General features: G+C 56.4%; 1 protein-coding gene across 3 annotated transcripts in view; it reads left to right on the top strand.

Moving 5' to 3' along the window:
* The window catches only part of KIRREL3 (kirre like nephrin family adhesion molecule 3), a 348,792-nt gene extending 324,684 nt beyond the window's left edge, over positions 1–24,108 (top strand). For 2 of the 3 annotated variants that reach the window (XM_068994638.1, XM_068994636.1), the window contains 8 exons: positions 1,145–1,271; positions 6,995–7,095; positions 7,174–7,372; positions 8,448–8,483; positions 11,221–11,328; positions 14,987–15,096; positions 21,216–21,302; positions 22,240–24,108. In XM_068994638.1, coding sequence (XP_068850739.1) covers positions 1,145–1,271; positions 6,995–7,095; positions 7,174–7,372; positions 8,448–8,483; positions 11,221–11,328; positions 14,987–15,096; positions 21,216–21,302; positions 22,240–22,683 — 1,212 coding nt within the window. In that variant the 3' untranslated portion in view covers positions 22,684–24,108. The remainder of the gene's footprint in view (positions 1–1,144; positions 1,272–6,994; positions 7,096–7,173; positions 7,373–8,447; positions 8,484–11,220; positions 11,329–14,986; positions 15,097–21,215; positions 21,303–22,239) is intronic. The other variant, XM_068994637.1, reaches the window with a different exon arrangement.
* Positions 24,109–24,241: the final 133 nt, after the last annotated feature.

Genomic DNA, 24,241 nt, shown 5'->3' with positions numbered 1-24,241 from the left:
ACAGAGTGAGGGAGATGATTCTGCTCTTCCACTCTGCCCTCATGAGACCCCACCTGCAGTGCTGTGTCCAGCTCTGGGGCAGAAGGACGTGAAGCTGCTGGAGCAAGTTCTGAGGAGGTCACAGAGATGCTCTGAGGGCTGGAGCCCCTCCACTCCAGGCTGGGAGAGCTGGGGGTGCTCACTCGGAGAGGAGAAGGCTCCAGGGAGAGCTCAGAGTCCCTTGCAGGGCCTAAAGGGGCTCCAGGAGAGCTGCAGAGGGACTGGGGACAAGGCATGGAGGGACAGGACACAGGGAATGGCTTCCCAGTGCCAGAGGGCAGGGATGGATGGGATCTTGGGAAGGAATTGTTCCCTGGGAGGGTGGGCAGGCCCTGGCACAGGGTGCCCAGAGCAGCTGTGGCTGCCCCTGAATCCCTGGCAGTGCCCAAGGCCAGGCTGGACGTGGCTTGGAGCATCCTGGGACAGTGGGAGGTGTCCCTGTCCCATGGCAGGGGTTGGAATGGGATGGGATTTAAGATCCCTTCCAAACCAAACAATTCCATGATTCTGTGATCTCAGGACAGATCCTCCAGCTGCTGTAACCCAGCAGAGATGGTTCTGCAGGTCACCAGAGCCACCTCCACCTTCCCAGAGAGATGCTGGCAGGGGGTGCTGCTTTGTACAGCCATCAGCACTCAGCCATCCCAGTGGGATGTGGGATCACGGCTGCTTCTTCCTCAGCCACCTCTCCCACCACTGCTGGGCTTGAAATCCCTGAGTCAATCCCAGCGGCCTCCGCTGTGCCTGCAAATGTGGAGGTGCAAGTGTGGAGTGTGGTTCTCTCTGATGTTTTTCTGCCTGTGTCACTGCAGCCACTGAAATTTTTCTCTTGCATCTTGAACTTCTTGCAAAACTAGAGTTCATAAAAATTCAAATGAATACCAACAGGATTTCTTATTCCCCCCCCAAAAATGTGGGGCATTTCTTTACTCTTTGGTCAACCGCAGTAAGTGATGTTTCCATGCCATGCCAGACTTTGGGCTCATCCACTTGGCCTTCCCAAGGATCCTCAGGAGCTGGTGACACAGCTCTTGTAACTCAGGTCATTTGGTTTTGCTTGTAATTTCTCATGGCCCACCTGAAAGCCCCCCCTCCTCTCTTTCAGGTCCTGAGCAATGAGAACAAGCTGATCCTGAAGTCGGTCCGCCAGGAAGACGCCGGGAAATACGTGTGCCGAGCCGTGGTGCCGCGGGTGGGCGCGGGGGAGCGGGAGGTGACGCTCACCGTCAACGGTACCTCCTGCTTCCCTGCCCTCATTCCCTGCTGCCATTCCCTCCTGCTTCCCTGACGCCATTCCCTCCTGCTTCCCTGACGCCGTTCCTTCCCTCCCTCCTCCCTTCCACCATTCCTTCCTGCTTCCCTGCCACCACTCCCTCCTGCTTCCCTTCCACCATTCCTTCCAACTTCCCTTCCACCATTCCTTCCCTCCTGCTTCCCTTCCCCCATTCCCTCCTGCTTCCCTGCCGCCATTCCCTCCCTCTTCCCTTCCCCCATTCCCTCCTGCTTCCCTTCCCCCATTCCCTCCTGCTTCCCTTCCACCATTCCCTCCTGCTTCCCTTCCACCATTCCTTCCAGCTTCCCTTCCACCATTCCTTCCCTCCTGCTTCCCTTCCCCCATTCCCTCCTGCTTCCCTTCCCCCATTCCCCCCTGCTTCCCTTCCACCATTCCTTCCCTCCCTCTTCCCTTCCACCATTCCTTCCCTCCCTCTTCCCTGCCGCCATTCCCTCCCTCTTCCCTTCCACCATTCCCTCCTGCTTCCCTTCCACCATTCATTCCCTCTTCCCTTCCACCATTCCTTCCAACTTCCCTTCCACCATTCCTTCCCTCCTGCTTCCCTTCCCCCATTCCCTCCTGCTTCCCTTCCCCCATTCCCTCCTGCTTCCCTTCCACCATTCATTCCTTCTTCCCTTCCACCATTCATTCCCTCCTGCATCCCTTCCATCATTCCCTCCTTTCTGCCTTGATCCTATTGCTCTGACAGCTCCAGTTCCCAAATTATCCCCTCGGATACTTCCTTTTGGAGCAAATCCCACCCCCAGCTGGATCAGGGATCCAGGCAATGGGAGTAAAGTGGATTTTGCATTTTTTTGCCTGGAAATGCACAAGTTAAAGCAGAAAAAAAAAAAAAAAAAAAAAGAACATTAGCTCAGCCCCACGCGGTTCCTTACTATCAACAGGGGTTTATTGAGTAGTTGGGAGCTGGCAGCTTTAAATCTTTAATAGATTAATCTTGCAAAACCCTCACAAGGTCGGAGAGTGCTGTTGTCTCTGTGGTACAGCTGGAGAGCCGGGAACTGAGTCTGGATCCAAGACCAGCAGCCTAATCACTCTCTCCAACCCACGTGAGGATACCTGTGAGGATTCCTGTGAGGATACTTGTGAGGATTCCTGCCAGGATTCCTGTCAGGATACCTCCATGGCTGCTTAGGGCTCACCCAGCACTGTGTCAGGATGTGCCCTGGACTCACACCCAGAGCTCTGGAGTTTAACGATGCCCTGGCCAGGACCTTGCAGCAGCTGGTAACAAATTTCAGCATAACTATGGCAGGGAAAGAGCCAGGCGGGCTGCAGATGGCATAAACAGAGGATGAATTTTGCATTGTCTCTCACCTGCATGACAAGCTGGCAGGTTTCACTCCCCACTCGCTGTCACAAGAGAAGAACATAAGCAGGAGGCAGCTCAGGCAGCAACAAGCGTTCATTTCAAACACAGATGATGCAGATGGTAGATGCCTCAATTCCCTGGAAACATCCAAGGCCAGGCTGGGCTGGGCTGTGAGCAACCTGATCTAGCTGAAGATGTCCCTGTCGTGGCAAGGGGGTTGGACTGGATGACCTTTAAAGGTCACTTCCCACCCAAACTGTTCCACGATTCTATAATCCTAGAAAAGGAAGCCAAGGACGACGCAGCAGGGACTGAAAACCAACCACTCCGTCAACTTGGACTCAGCTCCTTGGAGCCTTCATCCTCCTTCCCCAGCAGCTGCTGGGTTTTAATTATAATTAAATGAGCTCATGGAAAACAAAGCAACAAATTAGCACAAAGAACATGCTCCTTCCCTGACACCCACCAGGCACAGAGATGCCCTGAGTGCAGAGCAGATCTCGCGCAGGCTCGGGGCATTCGGAGCATGCAGCATGGAAAAGCTGCTCTCCAGAGCTTTGCAGCTCATGCCTGGGGAAACTGATGGGGAGCAAATGAAATCCGTGCGTGGGGTTCACTGCTCAGCCTTGAGCATCTCCCAGGATCTGACTGCCTGCACATCCCATCCCATGGGATGTGCTGCCAGGGGCTTGGTGCACCCCAAAGGTGACAACACTGGGATAGGTCACCACAGGTGTTGGACCAAGGGAGAACCCCACACCTCTGGGTCAGGATGGTCTTTTGACCCTCTGAGTGAGGAGAACCGAGCCCCTGAGCAGCATCCCCAGGTCCAACGTGCACCAAGCACCCGGGCTTGGCAGCCTGTCCTGCAGCGGGAGCAGCGTTCCAGCTCCGGAGCACGGCGCAGTGTGTCTAATCCAGCTAATGAATTCTGCTGGAAGCCTGCTCTGATGTAATTCAAGAGAGAAGTTGAATGCCTCATATTTGGAAGTTATTTTCAATCCAGAGGGTGATACAATTGTCTTGGTATTACCAGATGCCTCCCTCTGCGGGCTGGGATTCGTCACAGAAAAATCAGGCATTGGGAAGTTGTGTTCTGGGCTGGCTGCACAGCCCCTGACCAGGGCACGTGGGCTTTGGGGGGGCTGATCCATCCCACGAAGCACAGAGACCCCAACTGAGGGATCAGACCCACTCTGACTCTGTGGTCCCACCAGCCCATCCACTCCCATAATTGTCCAAAATCATGGCAGGACGATGTTGGGGTGGGAGAGCATCCTCCTGCCCGCCCCAGCCGGCCACACCAGACCGGGCTGTGTTTGCAGAGCAGCCCAATCCCGTGCCAGAGCCAAGGCCACCAGCCTGCAAGGAAGCAGATAGGATTCAGAGTCTGGTGAGTGGGAAGGAGGATTATGTAAAGCAGCAGCATTTGGCAGGGCTGGAGCAGCAGAGGCTCGAGGGAAGGGAGGAACTTGGTGCCATCATAAATCAGCAGCAGCTGGATTTACAGCCAAAGCCTCTCGATGCTCCTGACTGCACCCAGCCTGGTCACAGCTCCCACCCCAGCAGGAGAAGCCCCCCAAGGTCACCTTCACAGGTGGATCACCAGCAGTCCCATCTGTCACTCAATCATCAGGGGCTGCTGAGCAGGGACCACCACCCCTGCCCACCTTGCTCTGCAAGAGAAGGTTTGTTGGAAGGGCTGGACGACTCCAGGTGACTAATTCAGGATGTAATTTGCCTGGGATTCACCCCAGCAAGGAAGCCAGGCATGCCCGAGAGCTGGGAGCAGGGCAGGGGCTGACCTGGCACCCCGCTTGGTCAGGAGCACATCACGGTGTCAGGAAGTGCTCAAGGCCAGGCTGGAACAACCTGGTCTGGTGGGAGGTGTCTCTGCCCGTGGCAGGGGATCTGGAATGAGATGGGGTTTTAAGTCTTTTCCAACTCAAATCATTCTGTGATGGTCCTTTGCAATACCAGGCAGAACCAGCCAGCCCAGGACTTCTGCAGGAAGCAAGGAGTTAAACAAAACTCTCTTGCCAAACCACTTTGAGTGCTTGGGAGAAAGGTTCAGATGGACTCGAGCAGACTGGAGAAGCCAAGGCCATCCTTTCATTCCTGAAGGCTCCCACCTCAGACTTCTCTTTTGTGTGAGCCGCCAGGACCGCACAAATAAATTGGCACTGAGGTGCTAAAAATAACCTCCACCAATAGCTCCATCATTTATATCCATGGCAACATTGCTCAGAGCCTTTTCCCTGCCTGTGGGCTGTCTCACACTCGGTGCTGAATGCCAAGCTGGAGATTGGCAGCTTTCATAAGGATCCAGAGCCTGGTGGAGAATCAAACACCGGCCCTGAATGCGAAGAGGCTGCAACTTTGTGCTATTATTTCTGGGCATGTTCATCTCACAAATAGTCTTTAGTCATCCACTATTATCATGATGATAAGCCTTCGACTCTGAGCTCCTGAAGCAATAATAAAAGCCAAAGCCGTTGGCATTTGTGCCATTTAAAATCCACTCGCCTTGGGGAAAATGATCCTTTTAATGATTATTAAGCCATTTTTCTCTAGCATCACCCAGTCTTGGAGCACTTCCAGAATTTATAAGTAACACACAGCCATCAAAATGGAAAGGAGATGGTTCTTTCTATTACTGTTTAGGCCTGGCCTGCAGATCCCATCACTGCTCTTGCCTCTGCTGGCCTTGGGATCATCAGGTGAGCAGCAGCATCACTGACCACAGGAGGCTGTGGACCTCCATCAGGCAAAGCAAGGGGTCACCTTCAGAAAGCTGGGCTTTCAGTGATGGATAAATGAGAACTCACACCTTGGGATCGTGCCTAGAACAACATCTTGAGCATTTAGAGAGAAAAACACAACAAAGTGTCTTGTTTTTTTTGGCGGCTTTCTTCGATCAAAAAGGGCACAACAGTTTCCACTGCCGTACTGCTACGCCCATTACAGCAAAACAAGTCCTGACCTTCACGCCCAGCTCCTGCTATTCCTGATGTTGATGGCAGCTCCCTTCCAGCAGTAATTTCCTGAGCTGCCAGCACCGTGGTCACTGGGCAGTGAATTGTGCTTCAATGAGCTTGTTTTCCATCCGTCTCCCCTTGGAACAGTGTAAGGAAGCAGGGGCAGGGCTGTGCCTCAGTGGGAAGTGTGTGGGGAGTGTGTGAGTTTGGCACAGGAAGGGGTCACTGGGATAGTTCCAGAAGGCAGCTCTGTGTCCAAATGCACGAGAGTGAAGCATTTAGCATTTTGGTACATTTTTGTGCGTTCTGGAAATTTATAAATGGCTGATTTGGATGAGAATCAGGCAGGAATACCCAGGCAAATCTTTCTCCCCACTTCACCCCAAATCCATGAGACTTTTTTTGAAGGAACACACCAGGTGCAGGGCAGGGAGGTGGGGGAAATGGGAAAGAATCCACAAAGCTGTATTTACTGATAAACCCAGTGACGTACTCCAAACCAGGTGCAACAACCCTGCGTGAACACCCGAAATTCTGGAGCTGGAGCAGGGGGAGTTCTGCCAGCCCCTGCCTCCCCTCTCTCCCTGCCCTGCAGCCCAGTTGTTGCTGTTTTCTTTTCTGCCAGCAGCAAGCCACTCATGGAAATGCAAATCTGCTTTAATTACAGAGGTTAATAAACAGCTATTAGGACCCCAGCTCTTCTGCTGCTCCCCTGGGGTGATCAGGGCTGTTAGAAGAGCGAGGGACACACTGATCTCACCAAGCCAGGCTGTCCTCTCCCACCCCTTTTCTCCCAGTCACAGGACATTCACCAAGGCAGGACAAGGACTTTTCCCATCCCTAGCTGGTTCAGCTGATGTTTGGCTCAGAGCCTTTCCCACCCTTTCTCACCCAGGCTGGGCTCCTTTCATGATCCAAATGCTGCAGGAGAGCCCAGCTGATGGGTGTCAAGGTTTTTCAGCAGAAACTTCTCCACCACATCTTCCTTAATGCCCTGGAGAGCAGTTAGTTTAATGGTTGCTTAATGAATCTGGGAGAGACGAGGAACAGCAGGTGGGATGGGATCCTGCTTTGCTTCTGCAGCAAACAGCCCTTCTCAGAGGCCAGGCTCACCGAGGAGATGGGGGCAGGACCATTTACACCAGGGATGGGGCTACAGAGATGGGGGGACCCTGGTGCTTTGTGGGGGCTTTGCAGAAACCCAGCAGAGCCCAAAGCCTCCACTCAATGTTCTCCATCACAGGAGGTGATGGGGCTGTTGCTCCATCCCTGCCCCTCAGAGATGGACCCCAATGTCCATCCGGGGCTCCACCAACACCCCCCATCCCCACCAGTCCCACTGGGTGCCAGCAGCCTCTCCTATCTCCACAGGGCCCCCCATTATCTCCAGCACCCAGACCCAGCACGCCCTGCACGGCCAGAAGGGGCAGATCAAGTGCTTCATCCGCAGCACTCCGCCGCCAGACCGAATTGTGAGTAGCACCCTGGGGCACGGCGGGTGCCTGAAACACCTCGGGGTGCCCCGGGCTCACCCCTCTCTCGCTTGGCAGGCTTGGTCCTGGAAGGAGAACGTCCTGGAATCTGGGACCTCCGGGCGCTACACGGTGGAGACGGTGAGCACAGACGAGGGGGTCATCTCCACACTGACCATCAGCAACATTGTCCGGGCTGATTTCCAAACCATCTACAACTGCACCGCCTGGAACAGCTTCGGCTCCGACACGGAGATCATCCGGCTCAAGGAGCAAGGTGGGCACTGCTGGGGAGCTGCTGGGGGCTGGTGGGCAGCGGGAATTAGCGCCTGGCCGGGCTGTGAGAGTGGGGAGATGCTGTGAGAGGCAGGAGGTGCTCAGGAGAGCTCTCGGGATGCCAAAGAGGAAATTAGGAAGGATGGTGACGAGGCTCCAGCTGTGGTAGCTGGAGGATTGCATCCTTAGGGCACATGGTCTTGGCAAAGGGGCAGGAGCAGGGACAAGCCCTGTAAAGTCTCTGCTTGATAAGGTATTCCTGATTTTACCTGTCCTGCTAAAGCTGGAGGGCACGGGCTGGTCCTGCAGCCCTTAGTCCCTGTCCCACAGTACAAGGTGATGTCACTGCCCCAGGCTGAAGGATCATTTATAGCCTTGGAGAAACTGGAGTGGCTGCTCCCAGCAGACCCCGCTGCTCCACGGTGATGGGAGTGAGCAGGAGGAAGGTGTTTGGGCTGGTGGCAACCCTCCATCCCAGCCACCAGCCACAGTGCCAGCGTCTTACAGGGCTGGGCTCGCACACCCAGCAATTCCCAGGGGATGGCCAGGGAAATTCCACTCTCAGGGCTCTCCATAGCAAGGGAGGGAGACAGCTTGTGTGAGGAATGCTTAGCTCCTGGAGGAACTCCAGTTCTCCTCTATTTTATTAAATGCCAGGGCAGGCAGGTGGATTGTTCTCATTAAGCCGTGATTTATAGGCAAGGCTGGCGTCCAGATTAAATCAGAGCTAAATGAACCCCTTAAAATTAGCCTTGGGCTTCTTCCAACGCAAACAGAGCCAGTGGTTTTTCCAGGTCGTCTGCCAGTCAGCGGGAGCGCTCGGCGGCGAGCCCGGGTCCCGGCGGAGGGTGGCCGGGCAGCCGAGCCGGCTCCGAGCTCGGATCCAGGCATCCCTGCTGGGCCACGCGAGGGGACAGCCCTGCCCGGGCCGGGGGGACACCGCAGGGTGGCAGAGGCCGTCCCCTTCACGGGGCCAGCCCCGGAGCAGAGCGGAGCAGAGGGCTGAGCGCTCAGGAAGGCTGCGGTGGGCGCGTGGGCTGTGCAAGGCTGTGGACACTTGCTTTATTTTCAAACAGGTACGGAAATGAAATCAGGAGCTGGTATTCAAGCAGGTACGGAAATCATGAGCTGACGGTGAATGTGGATTGTCCCCAGCCATTACCACACCTGAGGGCCCGGCGTCCTCCTCCCGGCCCGGCAGCTTTCCATAGGGCAGGCAGGGCAGGAAGGGGCGTAGGGAAGCTGCAGGGAGGTGACTGGGGCAGGACTGGGAAGCTGGAGTGGTCCAGCCTCCCCTGTGCCGCTGAGCCACTCTGGAAACCAGCACTTCTGTGCCCCAGCTCCCCGGTCGCTGGGAGGGAGATGCTGTTACTCAGCCATGTTTAAAAAGTTGCAGAAGTCCCATAAAGTGCTACTTTGGGACAAAAACAAAGAGGGGAAAGTACACGTTTCCAGGGTCCTTTGCAGACATCAGCTTGGTTCAACATCGTGGGAGAATGCTGGCCAGCATCCATTGGCACCAGAGCAGGTTTGGATGGATCTTGGGGCAGATGCTGCAGGACGTGCTGCCCTTGTGGTTCCTCCTCCTGTACCCCAGAGCAGGATTCCCAGGAGAGCCAGCAATCTGCCCCTCCTCAGCTCACCCATCCCTAGAGGACAGTTTACCATCCCCACCATTCCTGTCCCTGCCCCTTTGCAGTTGCCTTTATCCCAGCCCAGGATAAATTTCCCCACCCCATTCCCTGCCTGATTCTCCATCATCTTCATCCCCATCACCACCTGCTTCTCCCTGAGCTCTGCACTGCAGATCCCACTCCGCCAAAGCTGAGAGCCAGCCAGCCCTCCCAGGGCCTCCAGGCTCCTTCCTCTCCACCTCCTTGCTCCATATTTCCCTGGGAAGGCCAAAAAAATCCCATGAGGAGCTGCCACTGTTGGCAGGGGTGCTGCCTAGCAGGCGGCCTCAGAAAATCCTGGTTTCTTCTTGCCATGGCTCAGCTGCTGTGTTGGAGGATGCTGATTTTAGGGTGATTTTAGGATTTTAGGTCCTTGGGGGAGCTGCAGAACCTGTCCCCTGCGCTCCAGCTCAAGGCAGCAGAGCACTGAGGGGATTTGCTTTTTCACCACCTGGGCACTCTCAGAGGTTTGGTGATGGATTGATTCAGTGCCACGTGAGTCATGCCACCAGTGGCCCAGCTTGAGTGACACGTGACACATCAAGGGACCAGCAGGAAATCCATGAGCAAGCCACAAAGTGGGAAACATCAGTTCTTTTTTGATCAAGTGCGAGCAGAGCCTAAACTCAATCAGCAGCACATTTTTATCACCCTGCAGTTCCCAAATTAGGGCTCAGGACCCAGGAGCTCCACAGCCATGGCTTAAGGGTACCATGAAGTGGCTTTAGTGGATGCTGGTGGAATGACAACTGCCCCCAGTCCCACCAGTAAGGGTGTGTGACCCTTGGGAAGGATGAAAGGCACAGGTGGCATCTGTGGTCTCAGGTCCAGGATGAAATTCGTGCCCAACCCCAGCTCCACACCAGTGGGCAATGGGAGATGGTTCTTTATCACCCAGTCAGGTGATAATCCCTGGGCTTTGCTTCTCAGCTGGGTCACCCCCTGTGTCCCCAGGCTCCAGCAGCATTTGTGTCCCCCATCTGCACAGACCTCTGAGGAGAACCACCTGTCTGCATCCATGTTTCCATAAATCCATCCCATCCATTTCCAAGGCAAGGGCTCCAAGGAGAAAACACCTTCCAAGGAGGTGTCCAGGGAAATTGTGAGAACACACTCACCCGGCTCATCAGGTCATCCTGGACAGGGTTATCCCTCTTTTGGTTCACAAGGTCCTACAGGGTGCTTAGAAAGAGAAGGAATGGGGACCTAGAGATGCCTGTAGGTTTAGGTGAGAGCATCTTTGGGATGTAGTTCATCATCCCAGCCAAGGAAGGCGATTTGTGGTACCCACCGCTGTGGTGTCCTGCAGTGGGAGTGCTGCCCATCGCTGCCCCTCCTTAATCCAACCCAAATCTCACTGTAAAGTCAGAGCTGTGCCTGGAGGAACTGGAGAGCCAGAGCAGGGAGATAACGAGGCTTTGGGGCTCCAAATCTGACCCTCTCACCATAAATGTGATTTCCCATTCCGCCCTCCCCACACCTCACCAGCTGCTGCCAGGGTCTGCGCAGACAAATCAGCTTTGCTGGCTGAGACACCGCCCAAAATTCCCGCCAGGAACTCGGTGACAGAGTTCTTGTAGGCAGAAGCATGTGAGGATGCACCCCCTGCTCTGCCTCCCACAGACCCTGCCCACACATCCCACCCCGCAGCCCCGGCATGGGCCATCCCTCCTGTCCCAGTCTTTGCAGCACCCTCAGGAATTTGGGAAGGAGGACAGTCGATAAGCCACGGGAGAAGGCAGGAAATTGGGATATAAAATAGGCAGGGGCTGTGAATGATGACTTGGGCTAAGTCATCCATCAGCCTGCTCGAATGCCATTTCTCTTAATATTAACACACGGTCTTCTTTCACACTTCATCCTTTAGAGAAGCTCATTCATTAACCCGCAGGGCACTAACGAGAGCCATTGCTAATCTGCTCCTCTGGCTCCCCCCTCCTCTCCTCCCAGGGTAAACTGAGGCACGGAACGAGCAGGGTTGTACAAATTGCAGTGTCCCACGGGCAGCCTGTGCTGACATCACCATGCAGGGATGGGGGAGCAGGGAAGGAGGCCCCAAAACCCTCCCCGGGCTCATCACTGAGCCTCTTGCCAGTAGCCAGGGGTGGGTCCCTATGGGAAAAGCCTCCTCTGTGACCTTCATCCCGCTTCATGCTTCCTCTCCTTCCTCTTGCAGAGTCGGTGCCCATGGCGGTGATCATCGGAGTGGCCGTGGGGGCCGGTGTGGCGTTCCTGGTGCTGATGGCCACCATCGTCGCCTTCTGCTGTGCCCGCTCCCAGAGGAGTAAGTGTCACCCTGGGCCACTCTGCATCCCTTTGGAAGGGCTGGGGGGAGAACTCTGGGGAGAGGGTGAATCGAGTGGAGCGGGGAGAAAATAGAGCCTGAATTTACTGACGCCACTTAATTTATTAAATTTACTTGTCATCACAAGCTGCTTCTCATGTTGGCCTACCAACAACGGGCAGGCCTGTGGGAAAAGGGAAGGGTTTATGGAAAACATGCCAGGGTAACTGCTGATCCCTGTTAGCAGCACAGGAGGTGTGCAGGGCACCTCTTAATCCCTCCCTTGGAGGAATCCTGATGTCCAAGAGGGAGAAGCATCCTCACTGTGCCACATCGGTGCTTAAAAACCCTCCAGAGTTCTGCTTCTGTTTTAATTCCAGTTTTCCTGACATGCATATTCCTAGCAGGAATGACAGCCAGCAGAGGGGTTTTTCATGGGACTCGTGCATTTTGGAGTCTGGCTGCAGTGGGAATACAAGTCAAAGTGACATCAGAGACGCAGGTAGAGGAGGAGGAGGGGGAAACAGCGTGGGATTGTCTGGCCTCATTAAAAAGACACCGGGAAATTAAAGGAGGATCATTGGCTCCATGAAAAGGCACCAAACCAGGAGGGAGAAGAGTGTGATTGTCTAGAGCATTCCAAGCCTCTGGGGAGAGGAGGAGATCCTTGGCGCTGCTCCCGGCTCGCGAGACGCGTGGTGCGGATTCTGGGATGCCAAACTCTCCACGTGTGTGCCAGAAAACCCAGTTGTTGTTCTTTTCTTTTTTTCGCCCCCCCTTGATGGTTTACAAAGCCATCAAAGACACCAGGCTGCACCTGGATTCAGTACAGACACACATGGCCCCCCACTGCAGAAATGTGTTTAATTTTCAGCATGATAATGATTCCTCTCCCTGTTTTATCCCGTTTCATTTGAACTCTCACAGCCTCCATTAGCAAGAATTAACGAATCAAATGGGGAAAGTCATTTATCTTGCTTTTTGGGGAAGGATTGCTGATGGACAAGACCCAAGACCAGGCCAGTTTGATGTCATGGAGGTCATTTGGCAGCAAGGGACAATGCAAGCACCTGAAGGAAGCAGGCCCACGCCGTGTTCCCGAGTCCATGGGCTGGTTTTTCCCCATGCCACATCCTTCAGAGAAACAGAGAGCGTGTGGTTCATTATTTCCCTCTCGTTTGATGGAACCAGATGGTGCAGGGCTCTTCACAGGACACATGATTTCACAGCAATGCCATGACAACAGATCCCAGACGTGGTGAAAACACCGGGATTTAGACCCTCACAGGCTGGAGGCATGCAAGGATGGGCTGCTCTTCAAGGGGAAAGCCAGGAGGGGACAAGGCCATCCCAGCCAAATGCCTTGTGTGATTTATCCCATTGGTAAATCAGGAAGAAGAGGCATTTTCCTCACCAGGGCTGGGAAGTTAGGTTCTGGAGAGAAGGCACTGAGCAGGGTTTGAAGTCCCTTTCTTCCACTGTGCTTCCAGTGCTGTCCTGCTTAGAAAAGGTTTTTGGGGCTCGGGTACAGCACAGGCTGCTGGGTCTGGGCATCTTCCCTGCTCTGCTGCTCCCGGGCACTGTGATTCCCTGGGGGCAGGTCAGCAGCATGCCCAGGCACGGGCAGGGGTCCCTGTGCTCCCTACAAGCCTTCTTTCCCATTCCCTTCGGGATCAGAATAAGCAGATCACCCAAGAGATCAGCAAAGATCCCTGCCTTGATCTCCCTTCCCTCCCCAAAACCTTATGGGAAGGGAAGAGCCGGACCCAGCTGGGGACAGCAGCAAATCCAGGATGCAGGTGGGATTCCCCAGCCTGAGATCCATGCAGGGGGTGCTGGTGGCACTGAGGCCCCTCAGTTCCCCTTTACCTGGCTCCAAAAGCCACTGGAAGCTCCCAAAACAGAGTCTCTCCTTGGGTTTGGGGGAACTGGGAGCAGCTGAACCAAACCCCAGGGACACTCAGGGTGCAGAACCCTGCAGGGAAGGACTTGGATGTGCCAGGTGGATGGGCTTTTACCCCAGTTTGGAGGTGCTGATGCCAACCGGATGCTGTGGCCACTGTCTCTGGTGGCAGGAGGGCAGAAGCATCAGGCTGAAAGGTGAGGAAAGGAATTTCACCCCTGCGAGTGGTGTGTGATGTGCAGAGTTATTACAGAGATCAGCTCAGGAATGATGGGATCAACAGAGCACTTCGATATCAGGAGAAGGAGCCATTTCCTGCCAGGATGACTGCAGATTCCTCTCCCAAGACAAATACTGGAGCGTTGTGCCATCATTTACAACAACATCCTGGTGCAGGCTGTTGTGTGGAGGGGACACAGTGACCCAGTGCAGTCACTCTGGAGAAGGAATCTCCTGACCCAGCCACCGACCACAGCTAACAACACTGGGGGAGGCAATTCCTGACTATGTTCTGGGAAAATGCAGCAAAAGAAAAAAGGACCAGGTGCAAGCACACCGAACCTGGAGGCTCTGGAAAAGAAAAAAAATTTACTTTACTGCACATCTGTTGTTGTATCTTCAGTGACTTAACGGCCCAGAGTTATTTAAGGGGGAACACTCCTGGGAAAGGAGCTGCAAGACACTGATTAGCTTCTCCTTGTGATTAAAGACGGAGGCTCCAGCACCAGGAACGTGGTCCCAGCAGGAAAACATTAAAAAAAAAAGCTGTAGTAACTTCCCAGTGAAAGCCTTTGCCTTATGCCCTGGGACTTGGAGAGGTCTGGGGGCTGCGGGTATCGAGGACAGGGGATGCTGGGAGAGATGAATTCAAGGATGGAGCTCTGAGCTGGTGTTGGTTACATCACTCAGTTTGGTTTAGAGATAAAACTCCCCGGGGCTCCAGTCTTTTCTGGACTGATCCCTGCAATCCTGGCTTGGCTGCATCTGTCAGCTGGAGGTAGATCTGACAAACCAGCAGTTCAAGGCAGTTTTGGGTCTGGGAGGGCTGGCACAGCCATCCTGGGAGGTGAGAGCCAGATCCGTGGCTGGGGACCAGCTTCAAAGCTGTAGAGGTCTCGCTGCTCAGATTTGCCTCCATCTCTGCTTTTCATCTCAGCTTTGCGCCGCCGTTCTGCTCCCGCTGCTCCACGTCTGTGGTTTAATTCTGCTAAAATGACTTGTTCAAAGCACGCCTGACACCTTCAGGGAAGGCAGGGAGTCTCTCCAGGAATGTTTCTCTCTTCTCTCATTGTCGTCTCCAGGCTGCTTGGAGATGATAAAACCATCCCTGGCTACGTCTGTTCTCATTGCTTGGCCTTTTCCATGTGTTGTCTGCACCCCAGACTGGGGGAAGCTTTTCTCAGGGGTTCCCAGTCCCTGGGCAGAGCTGGTCCATCCCTCAGGAGCAGCATTTGCTACGGGTCAGCAGGCTGGACAGTGACCCCACTCCCTGTGGGGAGCCCCTGGTCCCTGGGACCAGCCCCTGGTCCCAGCCCCGTGAGTGTGGCAGAGGCCAACCGAGCTCCCAAAGGAATTCCTGTAGGAGTCTGAGCTGTCCCTACCTCATGGCAATGCAAATATCGCTCCTCCAGCTCTCCAGTGGGCTTGCTGAGCCGGGTTTATTTTCCCTGGTGCTGCCAGGTATCTTGCAGGTCCCTGCAGAAGCTCCACTGCTGCCTCGGACTAACCCCCTTCTCCATCTCCCTCTTTTCCCAGATCTCAAGGGTGTGGTTTCTGCCAAGAACGATATCCGTGTGGAGATCGTGCACAAGGAGCCGGCCTCGGGCAGGGAGGCCGAGGAGCACCCGACCATCAAGCAACTGATGGTAAGGAATTCCTTCCCCGCCCTAAGCGATTGCTCCGGGCAAAAGTCCGATGGTAACGAGCACGGGCTCTGTCGCTCAGCCCCCTAATAACCACCCAAGGCAAAGATGCCCTTGCAAAGATCCTGTTCTCGAGATCCACATCCTCCTGCCCTAAAAACTCCTCGAGTGAAACTTGGCTGGTGAGGCGGAAGAGCTGGGAGGGGTTGATTGCGGTGGCCCAGCTGCCCGCCGGGCTAATCGCAAAGCAGATTTGCCACCTCACGCCTGGAAAGCTGCGGAGGGCAGGGAGACACGCAAGGGATGAGCACGAGGTGATAAGGAGCTCATTAACCAGCCAGGTGTGGGCGCAGGGCCGGATGCACACCCGGAACGCCAGTCTGCACCTGGGTCTGTGACAGCCGGGGAGGTGTCACTGCCCAAGGCCACCTGAGGGGACGGACAGACACGGCCAGGGCAAGAGGTGGATGGCTGAGATCCCAGGAAACTCAGCGTGGACTGGTGCATGCTCACCAGCAGCCCGCTGTGGTCACTGCTCTCTCTGTCTCAGCCTCAGTTTGCCTTTGCTTTCACTTGCTGGTGACAAACAGAAGCTGAAAAATGGCAAACAAAGGTGAGTGGCTGTAAAAAAGGGGAGAAAAGAGTGAATGGGAAGGGGAGAAGGGGTTGAAGAAGCCAGTGGCTGCTTTCTAGGCTGCTGGGTGGCTTTTTCCCCCTCTAACTCTCCAGTTTTTGGACAGCACTTGTGTGTCCTGCCTGCAAAAGCCATTCTGTGAATCCCTGGTGGGAAGGCAAGGCTGAGCATCGTAGGGTGGGTGGAATTGCTTGCTGGAATTGTCAGGCTTACCGGAGCATTTAGACAGCCAGGGAGCCTCCAAACAACGAGGAGGAAGAGGTGGAGATCTCGTGACTCATCCCAGCACCGCAACCCATCCCAAGACCTTTGTTCCCAGTAGGGCTTTGCCTTGAGAAATCTGCAAGTCCACGGTGGGATTTGCAAGGCTGGAAGGGCAGAGGAGGCTGGGATTGGGTTTGGAGCAATCTGCTGGGATGAAGGGGAATGAGAAGCTTCCTCTCCCTGGGACCCTGTACATCATCTGTGTGATCAGCAGTGCCGAGCCCAGATCTGGCTCCCACGGGGGCATCTGGGACCATCCCAAATCCCACTCCAGACTGTAGCCACCAGGCTGGAAGCACACATGAAGCCTCAGCAGAACATTTACCACTGCGAGTGAACAAGGAAGAGAGTGGTCATGGGACAGGATCTTGGAAGCCATCCTGGGGCCTTTCTTAGATTATATTTGCAGGATTTCACATCAGTGTGTGCCTTGGTGTGGCTGGGAGCAGAGCTGTGCCGGACACGTTGCAGGGAGGATCCTGGCAGGGTGGAAATGGTGCAGAAAAAAATGACAACATTTGTTTGAGAGCTGGGGAAAAATGCCTTCCAGGGAGAGAGGTCATGGAGCTCCTGGGGTTATCAGCCAGACTGGTGAGAGGTGGTTTGGTCACAGCACAAAAGAACTGTTTAAGTGCAAACAGGGAAGGCAAAGCTGACCGCTTCTGGATGTGACACAACAGAGCCTGGTTGGACTGGAAGAGGGGGATTCTTCCCCTCTCCTGGCCAAATCCAGGCATTTTCCCTGAAAATACAGCAGTTGGGAATGACATCGTTGGATCAGCACTGTTCAGGAGCTGGAAGAGATGGTCCGTGATCTCTGACCCTGATGCTGGGAGGGTTTGGCACCAGCTGGGACATCCTACCTGCAGGGAGAAGGCATCAAAGTCCCCTCCCCTGCCTGGATTGGAGCCTCCCCACCCTCATCTGCCCTCTGCTAGCATGTTCCCAGGAAATACTCCCCGATTCTTCTCTCCTCAGAGTCCACAGGGACCCCATCTCTCCCTCATCCACCTCCTTGCTGTATCCAACAGCCGGTGTGGGCATCCTCCTCTGGCCACCAGACACCCAGCCTTGGACGCCAAACAGATTCCTGATAAAATGTTCCAACTTTGTCAATGAAGTGAAGGACCAAGTTAAAAACTTCCTCTTGCTGATGAGCATCAATGAGACCTCTCTGGCGGGAGGAGGGGGGCAGTGCCCAGCACCTCCCTATCCTCACGCTGGGATTTTCCAGCTCTCCCTCCTCCCAGCGCCAGCATTATCCCTCTGCTTCCCCGTTTGCCTCCTGTGAGATCTCCATCCCTTGAGGTGACCTCCTCGCCCTCAGCAGTGTTCATCGCACCCTGCGCTTCAGCAGCAGCTGTGACTGTCGTTGCCGTGCCGGGGCCTCGGGATCATTCCTGTGGATGTTAGCGAGGAGCAGCCACGCTGGCAAACAGCTCCTCGCTGCTCCCCATCCTAACCCCATCCCGGCCTCTCGGCCGCGCCCCTGAGTGCAGCACAGCCTGACCTGCTCCTGCTGAATTTCAGGATCCTCAGCACCCTGGATGTGCCTTCGCTGCTCGGTTTCCCACCGTGTCCCGCTCTGCCGGAGCATTCCTGGCCGCAGAGCGCCAGCGTGACTCCCGTCCCCCCATACGCTCTTTTGTCATTCTCCAGCCATCTGTGACCTCGGCAGCTCACCGTGCTTTTCACAAGTCATTATTCATGCATCTATAAATTCATTAACACCTTAGGATACGCGTCACGCTGGCTGATTTGCATATGTTCACATTGCCTCAGCGCCGTGCCCACCCCCTGCTCCGAGAGCTGTTCTGCCAGGCAGTGCCCGCGGACAGGGAAAAGGCTGCCAGCTCTAGGCAAAAGAGCCCGGTGAAGGGTCTGATCCTGGGGAAATAAACCACAACAGCCGCGTTCTCTCTCCTGCGGGATGACGGCAGCTCCGTCGAGCCCGGGCTGTAAGGATGGAGATGAAGAGCATCATCAGCTCCGGTCCTCACCATGGCTGGGTTTATTCCTGGCTGATGCCTCCCCACCCGTGAAATGGGGCTGATAATCCCAAAGGAGCCATCCCCACCGCCATGAGCAGCCCGAGAAGATCCCAAAGCGACAGGCGGGCAGGGGCATCCCAGAGATCTCCATCTCTGGATCATCCCTTCCATCGGAGGGGATCCAGTGTGGCCACACAGATCCAGGCATCACCTTTGGTTCATATTTGGAGTGGAACAGCCATAATAATCCATCCAGTGACAGGTTATCTTTTCCTGTCTCCTTAAACCCATCCCTCTGCTCCAAGGGCTGTTCCCAGTTTCTTCACGGCCCTTCACAGCTGATCAGCACCAGACACCTTTTCCAGACAGGGGCTCAGCTCAGATCCCTGTGGAAGAAGCAGAATTTCCATTCTGGGTGAGGCTCATTCCTACTGCAGCCCAGTGGACACAGCATCCCTCTCGCTGCCTTCCTCCCGTGCCCGCGGGCTGGGACATGATCCCCGTGCCCAGCGGCCACTGCCACCGCCACCCTGGGAAGCACCAGCAACCCCGAGCTGGCAGAGCCGGGCCTGAACTGGAGCCAGGCTGTGTCTCCAGAACATCCAGCCTCGCCCAGGAGGCGCGGGGAACATCCCTCCCACACAGCCGACCCCTTCCAGCAGCACCAGCCCAGCCAAAAGCAACGTTTTGGGGAGAGGTGAGACAAGAAAGGAGAAGCTGCAGCTTCTCCTGTGGTGGGCAGCCACACCCGCCCCCGTGGGAGCTCACATCACTGGGCCACCGAGATCAGAGCCGGTGTTTGAAGGTGATAAAGTTTCATCCAGCTGGGAATTCCCAGAGGGGTTCTTTATTCATGGCCTTGTTCCCTCCCTGGGAGCAGAGGAAGTCGCTGTTCGAGAATCGGCGTCAGCATCCCTCACCCCGGTAACGTCTGGCCCGCACAAGTGCTGCCGGGTGGCATCCAATTACCCAACCGGCCGGAAATATTGTAATTAAACCTGGAGCGAGGTGGGGGGAGGCACTCGGAGCCCGCCAGGTCTGGAGGATACTCAGGGACCTGAAGCAGCGTTTTAGAAAACATATTGTGTCCACTAATGAAAGCCAAGAATTTAATATCCTGTCGGATTCTCCACCTCAGAGGCCTCATCTGGGGGCGTGAAATGCGGGAGAGCTCCGCATTTCCAGAGCGGAGCGGGAGGCACGGCGCTGCCCGCTGCTTCCATCCGGTGTTTCCCTGCGCTGAGTGACCCCGAGAAGTCGCTGTGCTCTGCAGGGATGCGCTCCCTGCGTGCTGGGAGCCAGCACGGCGAAGCCGAGGTGATGTTTCAGCATCTCTCGGGGGTCCCTGCCTTTTGCAGCGGGGGAAACCGAGGTGGCGGCAGGCAGGGGTGCAGGGGTGCAGTTTGTCACATCCCTCGGCCACGCTGATCCAGGAGGGACCGGCGGGGTTTGGGATGGGCAGGACTTTACACCCCACCGTTCTGGGGATGGCGAAGGCTGCTGGCGCCTGGCAGTGCCAAGCAGGATTAAGTCCTGGAGTGAGATTCCCAGGGGTGGGAACGGCGCTGGCAGGAGGGGAGTGGTGGGCACGAGGCTCTAACAGACAGGTGCAAGATCCAGAGCATGTTGGTGCTGTCACCTGGCTGGAGAAAGCCATTGCTCTGGAAAAAACTCCAGGAATGGCACTGTGGCATCCCATGCCAGGGCACTCAGACATCTCCGGTCTTTTTTTCCATGTATTTCCCTCTCGCCCTTCGTAATCCCCATTAATATTGGTGATGGACTGAACTTGAGTTAATTTCCCTCCCTTTCCGGTGACGACAAAGTGGAAATCACACTAACGAGGATCCCACCGCCCACTAATTAACGGTGTAAGACTTTAATAAAGGTGACGTTAATGACCGGCTCTAATGGGGGAGTTGGAGGTTCAGTGATGTGATGGCGCTTTATGGACCCCACGTGGGGACTCCCTGCAGTCCCCAAATCCGCGAGGCGCAGCCGAGTTCAAGGCATCCTGCCAGCCCCAGGGACAGGCACGGGGCTCGAGGAGCATCCCAGTGCCTGGATCATTCCCACCATCCCTTCAAGAGGCAACATGAAACGGCCTAAAACACCCTGTCAAACCCGACATTCATTCCAGGGAGGTTTGGTTCCCACCTCCCTTCTCCCCTCTCCATGTCTGCGTTTGTCCTGCCCCCCCGGGTCATCCACGCCAACAAAAAAAGCGCCAAATCCAAGAAGAAATGGTTTTTCTTTTTCTTTCTGAGCTAGGACCTGTTAAACCCTTTCGATAGGGTGAACACCCCCAGTCTCTGCCTTCCAGAGATGCTTTAGAGCATCGAGGGGGTCGCTGGGGCTGGCAGAGCAAAACCAACCCCCTCCACATCCCATTTTAGCTGCACTCGTTTAATTCACGGCGACATTTGTATTTATCCCGGCAAATCAATGGCTGATCCAGGCTTTCTTTTCCTTAGGAAAACTCAGGTATTTTAATTTATTGCCTTTAACAGCCACATCAAAGGCTTTTGGGAGATGAACAGCAAGTGCCGCGAGGTGAATTTCCACAGCCACTTACCATCTTAAAGAGGAGAGAATTTGGGCAATAAAAGGGGATTTTGGGACTGATGTGGGGCTGTGATGCCAGAGAAGCCGGGCTGGAGGCGTCCGGTGAATACGGGAGAAGCTAAAAAAAGGCGACTGCGAAATTGGTTGATAATTATTCTGCTTCCTGCACAGCCCCTCGTGCTGAAGGAAGGGTAATTAAAGCTGTGGTGTAATTAATGTGCACCTTGCCCCGCCTCCCCCCCCATCACAGCCTGCCTTCAAAGGAAAACTAATGAGGTGGCCAAGTTCAGCTGAGGAGGAAAGGATGAAAAGAAGGGGGGAAAAAGAGAATTTGGGGGTGTTGTTTTGGGAAGGTGGGTGCAGCCCCAACCCTCACCACGGTAAATAATTCGTTTTCTGCATCAGCCCGGCCTTTTCTGTCCTAAACAGGGAAAAACAATCTGTAACCCAGGGAATCGCGTGGCTTTTGGGCGTCTGCCCGGCTCCGCCGCCCTCGGACACCGCTGGGACACCCCTGGGGAAGTCCTTGAATCCGGCTGGTGGCAACTTCCTCGTGCCGTGGGGCTAATGAGGGATGTGGGGCTCGCCCCACATGGCCTGGGGGTGATGGGACAGCCGGGGGACAGGCGGTGCCTGGGATGCTGATCCCTGTCTGCATCCTTTCCTAGATGGACCGGGGGGAGTTCCAGCAGGATTCGGTGCTGAAGCAGCTCGAGGTGCTCAAGGAGGAGGAGAAGGAGTTTCAAAACCTGAAGGTGAGATGGATCCTGGAGCCTGCCTCTGTCCCCAAACCCACGAAGAGATGGGGTCAGAGCCCCCCAGGTCACTCCTGGCAGAGGGGCTGCACCCCGGGGGTGCTGGGAACCCCTCTCCGTGCCCACCGGGCAGAACCAGCTCATGCCTCACCCAGCATTGCTGCTGCCAGCCTGTCTGTCCTCGGGCCATGTCCCCAGTGGTGGTGGCCTGTCCCAGAGGGCTGTTCCTGTGCAGGGACAGAGGCTCTGGTCTGCGGGCACTGTTTGCTGGCCCCAGAAGCTTTTGGGGGTGACACGAAGGTGTAGTGCCAGAACAGTGGGGTGCAAGGGGCACTTGTGTCCCGACCTGGAGGGGGCTGAACAGTGGAAATGAGGACACAAGAGGACATTGCTGGACAGTTCGGTGGTTAAGGGTTAAGGGCGTCCTCCAAAGGGGGGCTATGAAAATGGGGAAGGGTCTGGAGGGGCCATATGAGGAGCAGCTGAGGTGACTTGGCTTGTTCAGCCTGGAGGAAGATGAAGGGAGACTCATCAGGGTCTGCAGCTCCTCCTGAGGGGCAGCTCCGATCTCTGCTCTGTGACCAGGGACAGAACCCAGGGAACGGCTGGAGCTGTGCCAGGGGGGTTGGGATGGATGTCAGGGAAAGGTTCTGTCCCAGAGGATGCTGGGCACTGCCCAGGCTCCCCAGGGAATGGGCACGGCCCCGAGGCTGCCAGAGCTCCAGGAGCGTTTGGACAACAATGCCCAGGGTGGGATTTGGGGGTGTCTGTACAGGGCCAGGGGCTGCACTGGGTGATCCTAGTGGGTCCCTTCCCAGCTCAGGATATTCCATGATAAGTCTCGCATGTCCCAGGTGGATGGGCAGGGTGGGCACCCCAAATGCCACGGTACCCAAGGAGGCCACCACCAACCTGCCCCACTTCTCCCACTCCCCAGGACCCCACCAACGGCTACTACAGCGTGAACACCTTCAAGGAGCACCACTCCACCCCCACCATCTCTCTGTCGGGCTGCCCGGCTGACCTGCGGCCGGCCGGCAAGCAGCGGGTGCCCACGGGCATGTCCTTCACCAACATCTACAGCACCCTGAGCGGGCAGAGCCGCCTCTACGACTACAGCCAGCGCTTCGTGCTGGGCATGGGCAGCAGCTCCATCGAGCTGTGCGAGCGCGAGTTCCAGCGCGGCTCCATGAGCGACAGCAGCTCCTTCCTCGACACCCAGTGCGACAGCAGCATCAGCAGCAGCGGCAAGCAGGACGGCTACGTGCAGTTCGACAAGGCCAGCAAGGCCTCCGCCTCCTCCTCCCACCACTCCCAGTCGTCTTCCCAAAACTCAGACCCCAGCCGGCCCCTGCAGAGGCGGATGCAGACGCACGTTTGAGCCCCGCCGGGGACGCTCGGGACCCTCCGCGTGGGCGCCGTGGCTCCGTGCTCGGACAGTCGCGCCCGCCGGCGGCGGCGGTGGGAAGAGGCCGGATCCGGCCCCCCCAGAGCGGGGCTGCGGGGCGGGGGACCGGCCGAGCATCCCCCCCTCCCTGGTACATGCTAAGCACAACCCCGCCGAGGACGCGCTGAGCCCCGGGGAGCCGTCACGCACCCCCGCGCCCCCCCAGCCGCTCGCCTCCGCTTCCCGCTGCCCTCTCCCACCCGGCTCCTTCCCTTCCTTCGTGGTGTTTGGTGTCCATACTTATAGAGTCCGTTTCGGGGGGGGTCAGGGGGGTCCCGCCATGTGGGACAGGATGGGGGGGACATCGGTGGGACAGGGACCCCCCGGGAAGGGCCTCTCCACGCTGTATCGCGGCACCGCGGTCAATACAAGAGGTGTTTCTCGTGGCACGCCTGGGCTGATGGCCACCCCGCGGGGACATCGGCTTCCCTGCCGCCCTGCCCCGGCACAGGCCTGGCCTGGAGCCTGGGTGTGCCACGGCCTCCTGGGGGAGGCCCTATAGGGGCAGAAATGGCCGGTGGTGGAGGGAAACTGAGGCACGGGGCAGCTGGGACCCCACAGCCCCAGCGTGGGAGCCAGGAGATGGGGCGTCACAACAGGTAAGGGGATGTGGGGACACAAAGGCATGGGGACAGGCCACCCTCCCTGCATCTCACAGCCCCAAAACTCCCTCACACCCACCCCCCATCATGCCCCAGGAGCACCCAGCCCATCCCAGCCTCACCAGGACTTTATTGGGTGCCAGCATCAGCCCCAACACCCCCATCCATGGGTCCCCCCAACACTTGCAGCCCCACAGGGGCAGAGGGGACCCTACACCAGCAGGGAGAAGGCACCAGTCAACCCCTCCGTGGTGGGGGGACATCCCAAATGCCCACCCCCTGGAACCAAGCACACGCCAGCCCACCCAAGGCTCCTTGTCCCTGACACCAGTGGCACATGGGCCCTGGGTGAAGGCTCCACCATAAATAAGCATTTAAATTAATTAAATTAATCTGCACCACCAAAGGGCCCTGGCATACCCCGAAGCCAAGCACCCCAGGATGCCCCCGCCCAGGGGGGCTGCGGGGACGAGTCCCTACACCAGCACTAAGGCACAGGACAGGGCCACCAAGTAAAAAGGAAATTAAAAAAAAGGGGGGAATTAAATATTTGGGGGGAGGTCCAGGGCAGGCAGGAGGCAATATCAGCCTCCAAAGGCTCCCATTCCCTGGTGGGAGGGGGTCCAGGACCCCCAAAATCAGCCCCTCAGCAGGGCCCTCGTCAGTGTATGAGGGAATTAAGGGAAAGCGAATGTCCAGGGCAAAGGCTCCTGCCCTGACTCACCCCCTCAGGCCCGCTGGGAGGGAGGATCCCCCTACCCTAAAAATCCCCTCCAAGTCCTTGGTAGCTTCAGTGTGTCAGTAGAAAAGGCGCTGGGGCACGGCCCTGCCAGGCTCCCTGCGCCCCACAAGAGCTGCCCCACCCGGGGACCCGCGGTCCAGCGCGGCCC

Source organism: Aphelocoma coerulescens, chromosome 24 (genome assembly GCF_041296385.1).
Source record: "Aphelocoma coerulescens isolate FSJ_1873_10779 chromosome 24, UR_Acoe_1.0, whole genome shotgun sequence".
NCBI classification, from domain to species: domain Eukaryota; kingdom Metazoa; phylum Chordata; class Aves; order Passeriformes; family Corvidae; genus Aphelocoma; species Aphelocoma coerulescens.
Note: the sequence above shows the minus strand (reverse complement) of the source record. Positions and strands in the feature narration are given on the sequence as shown.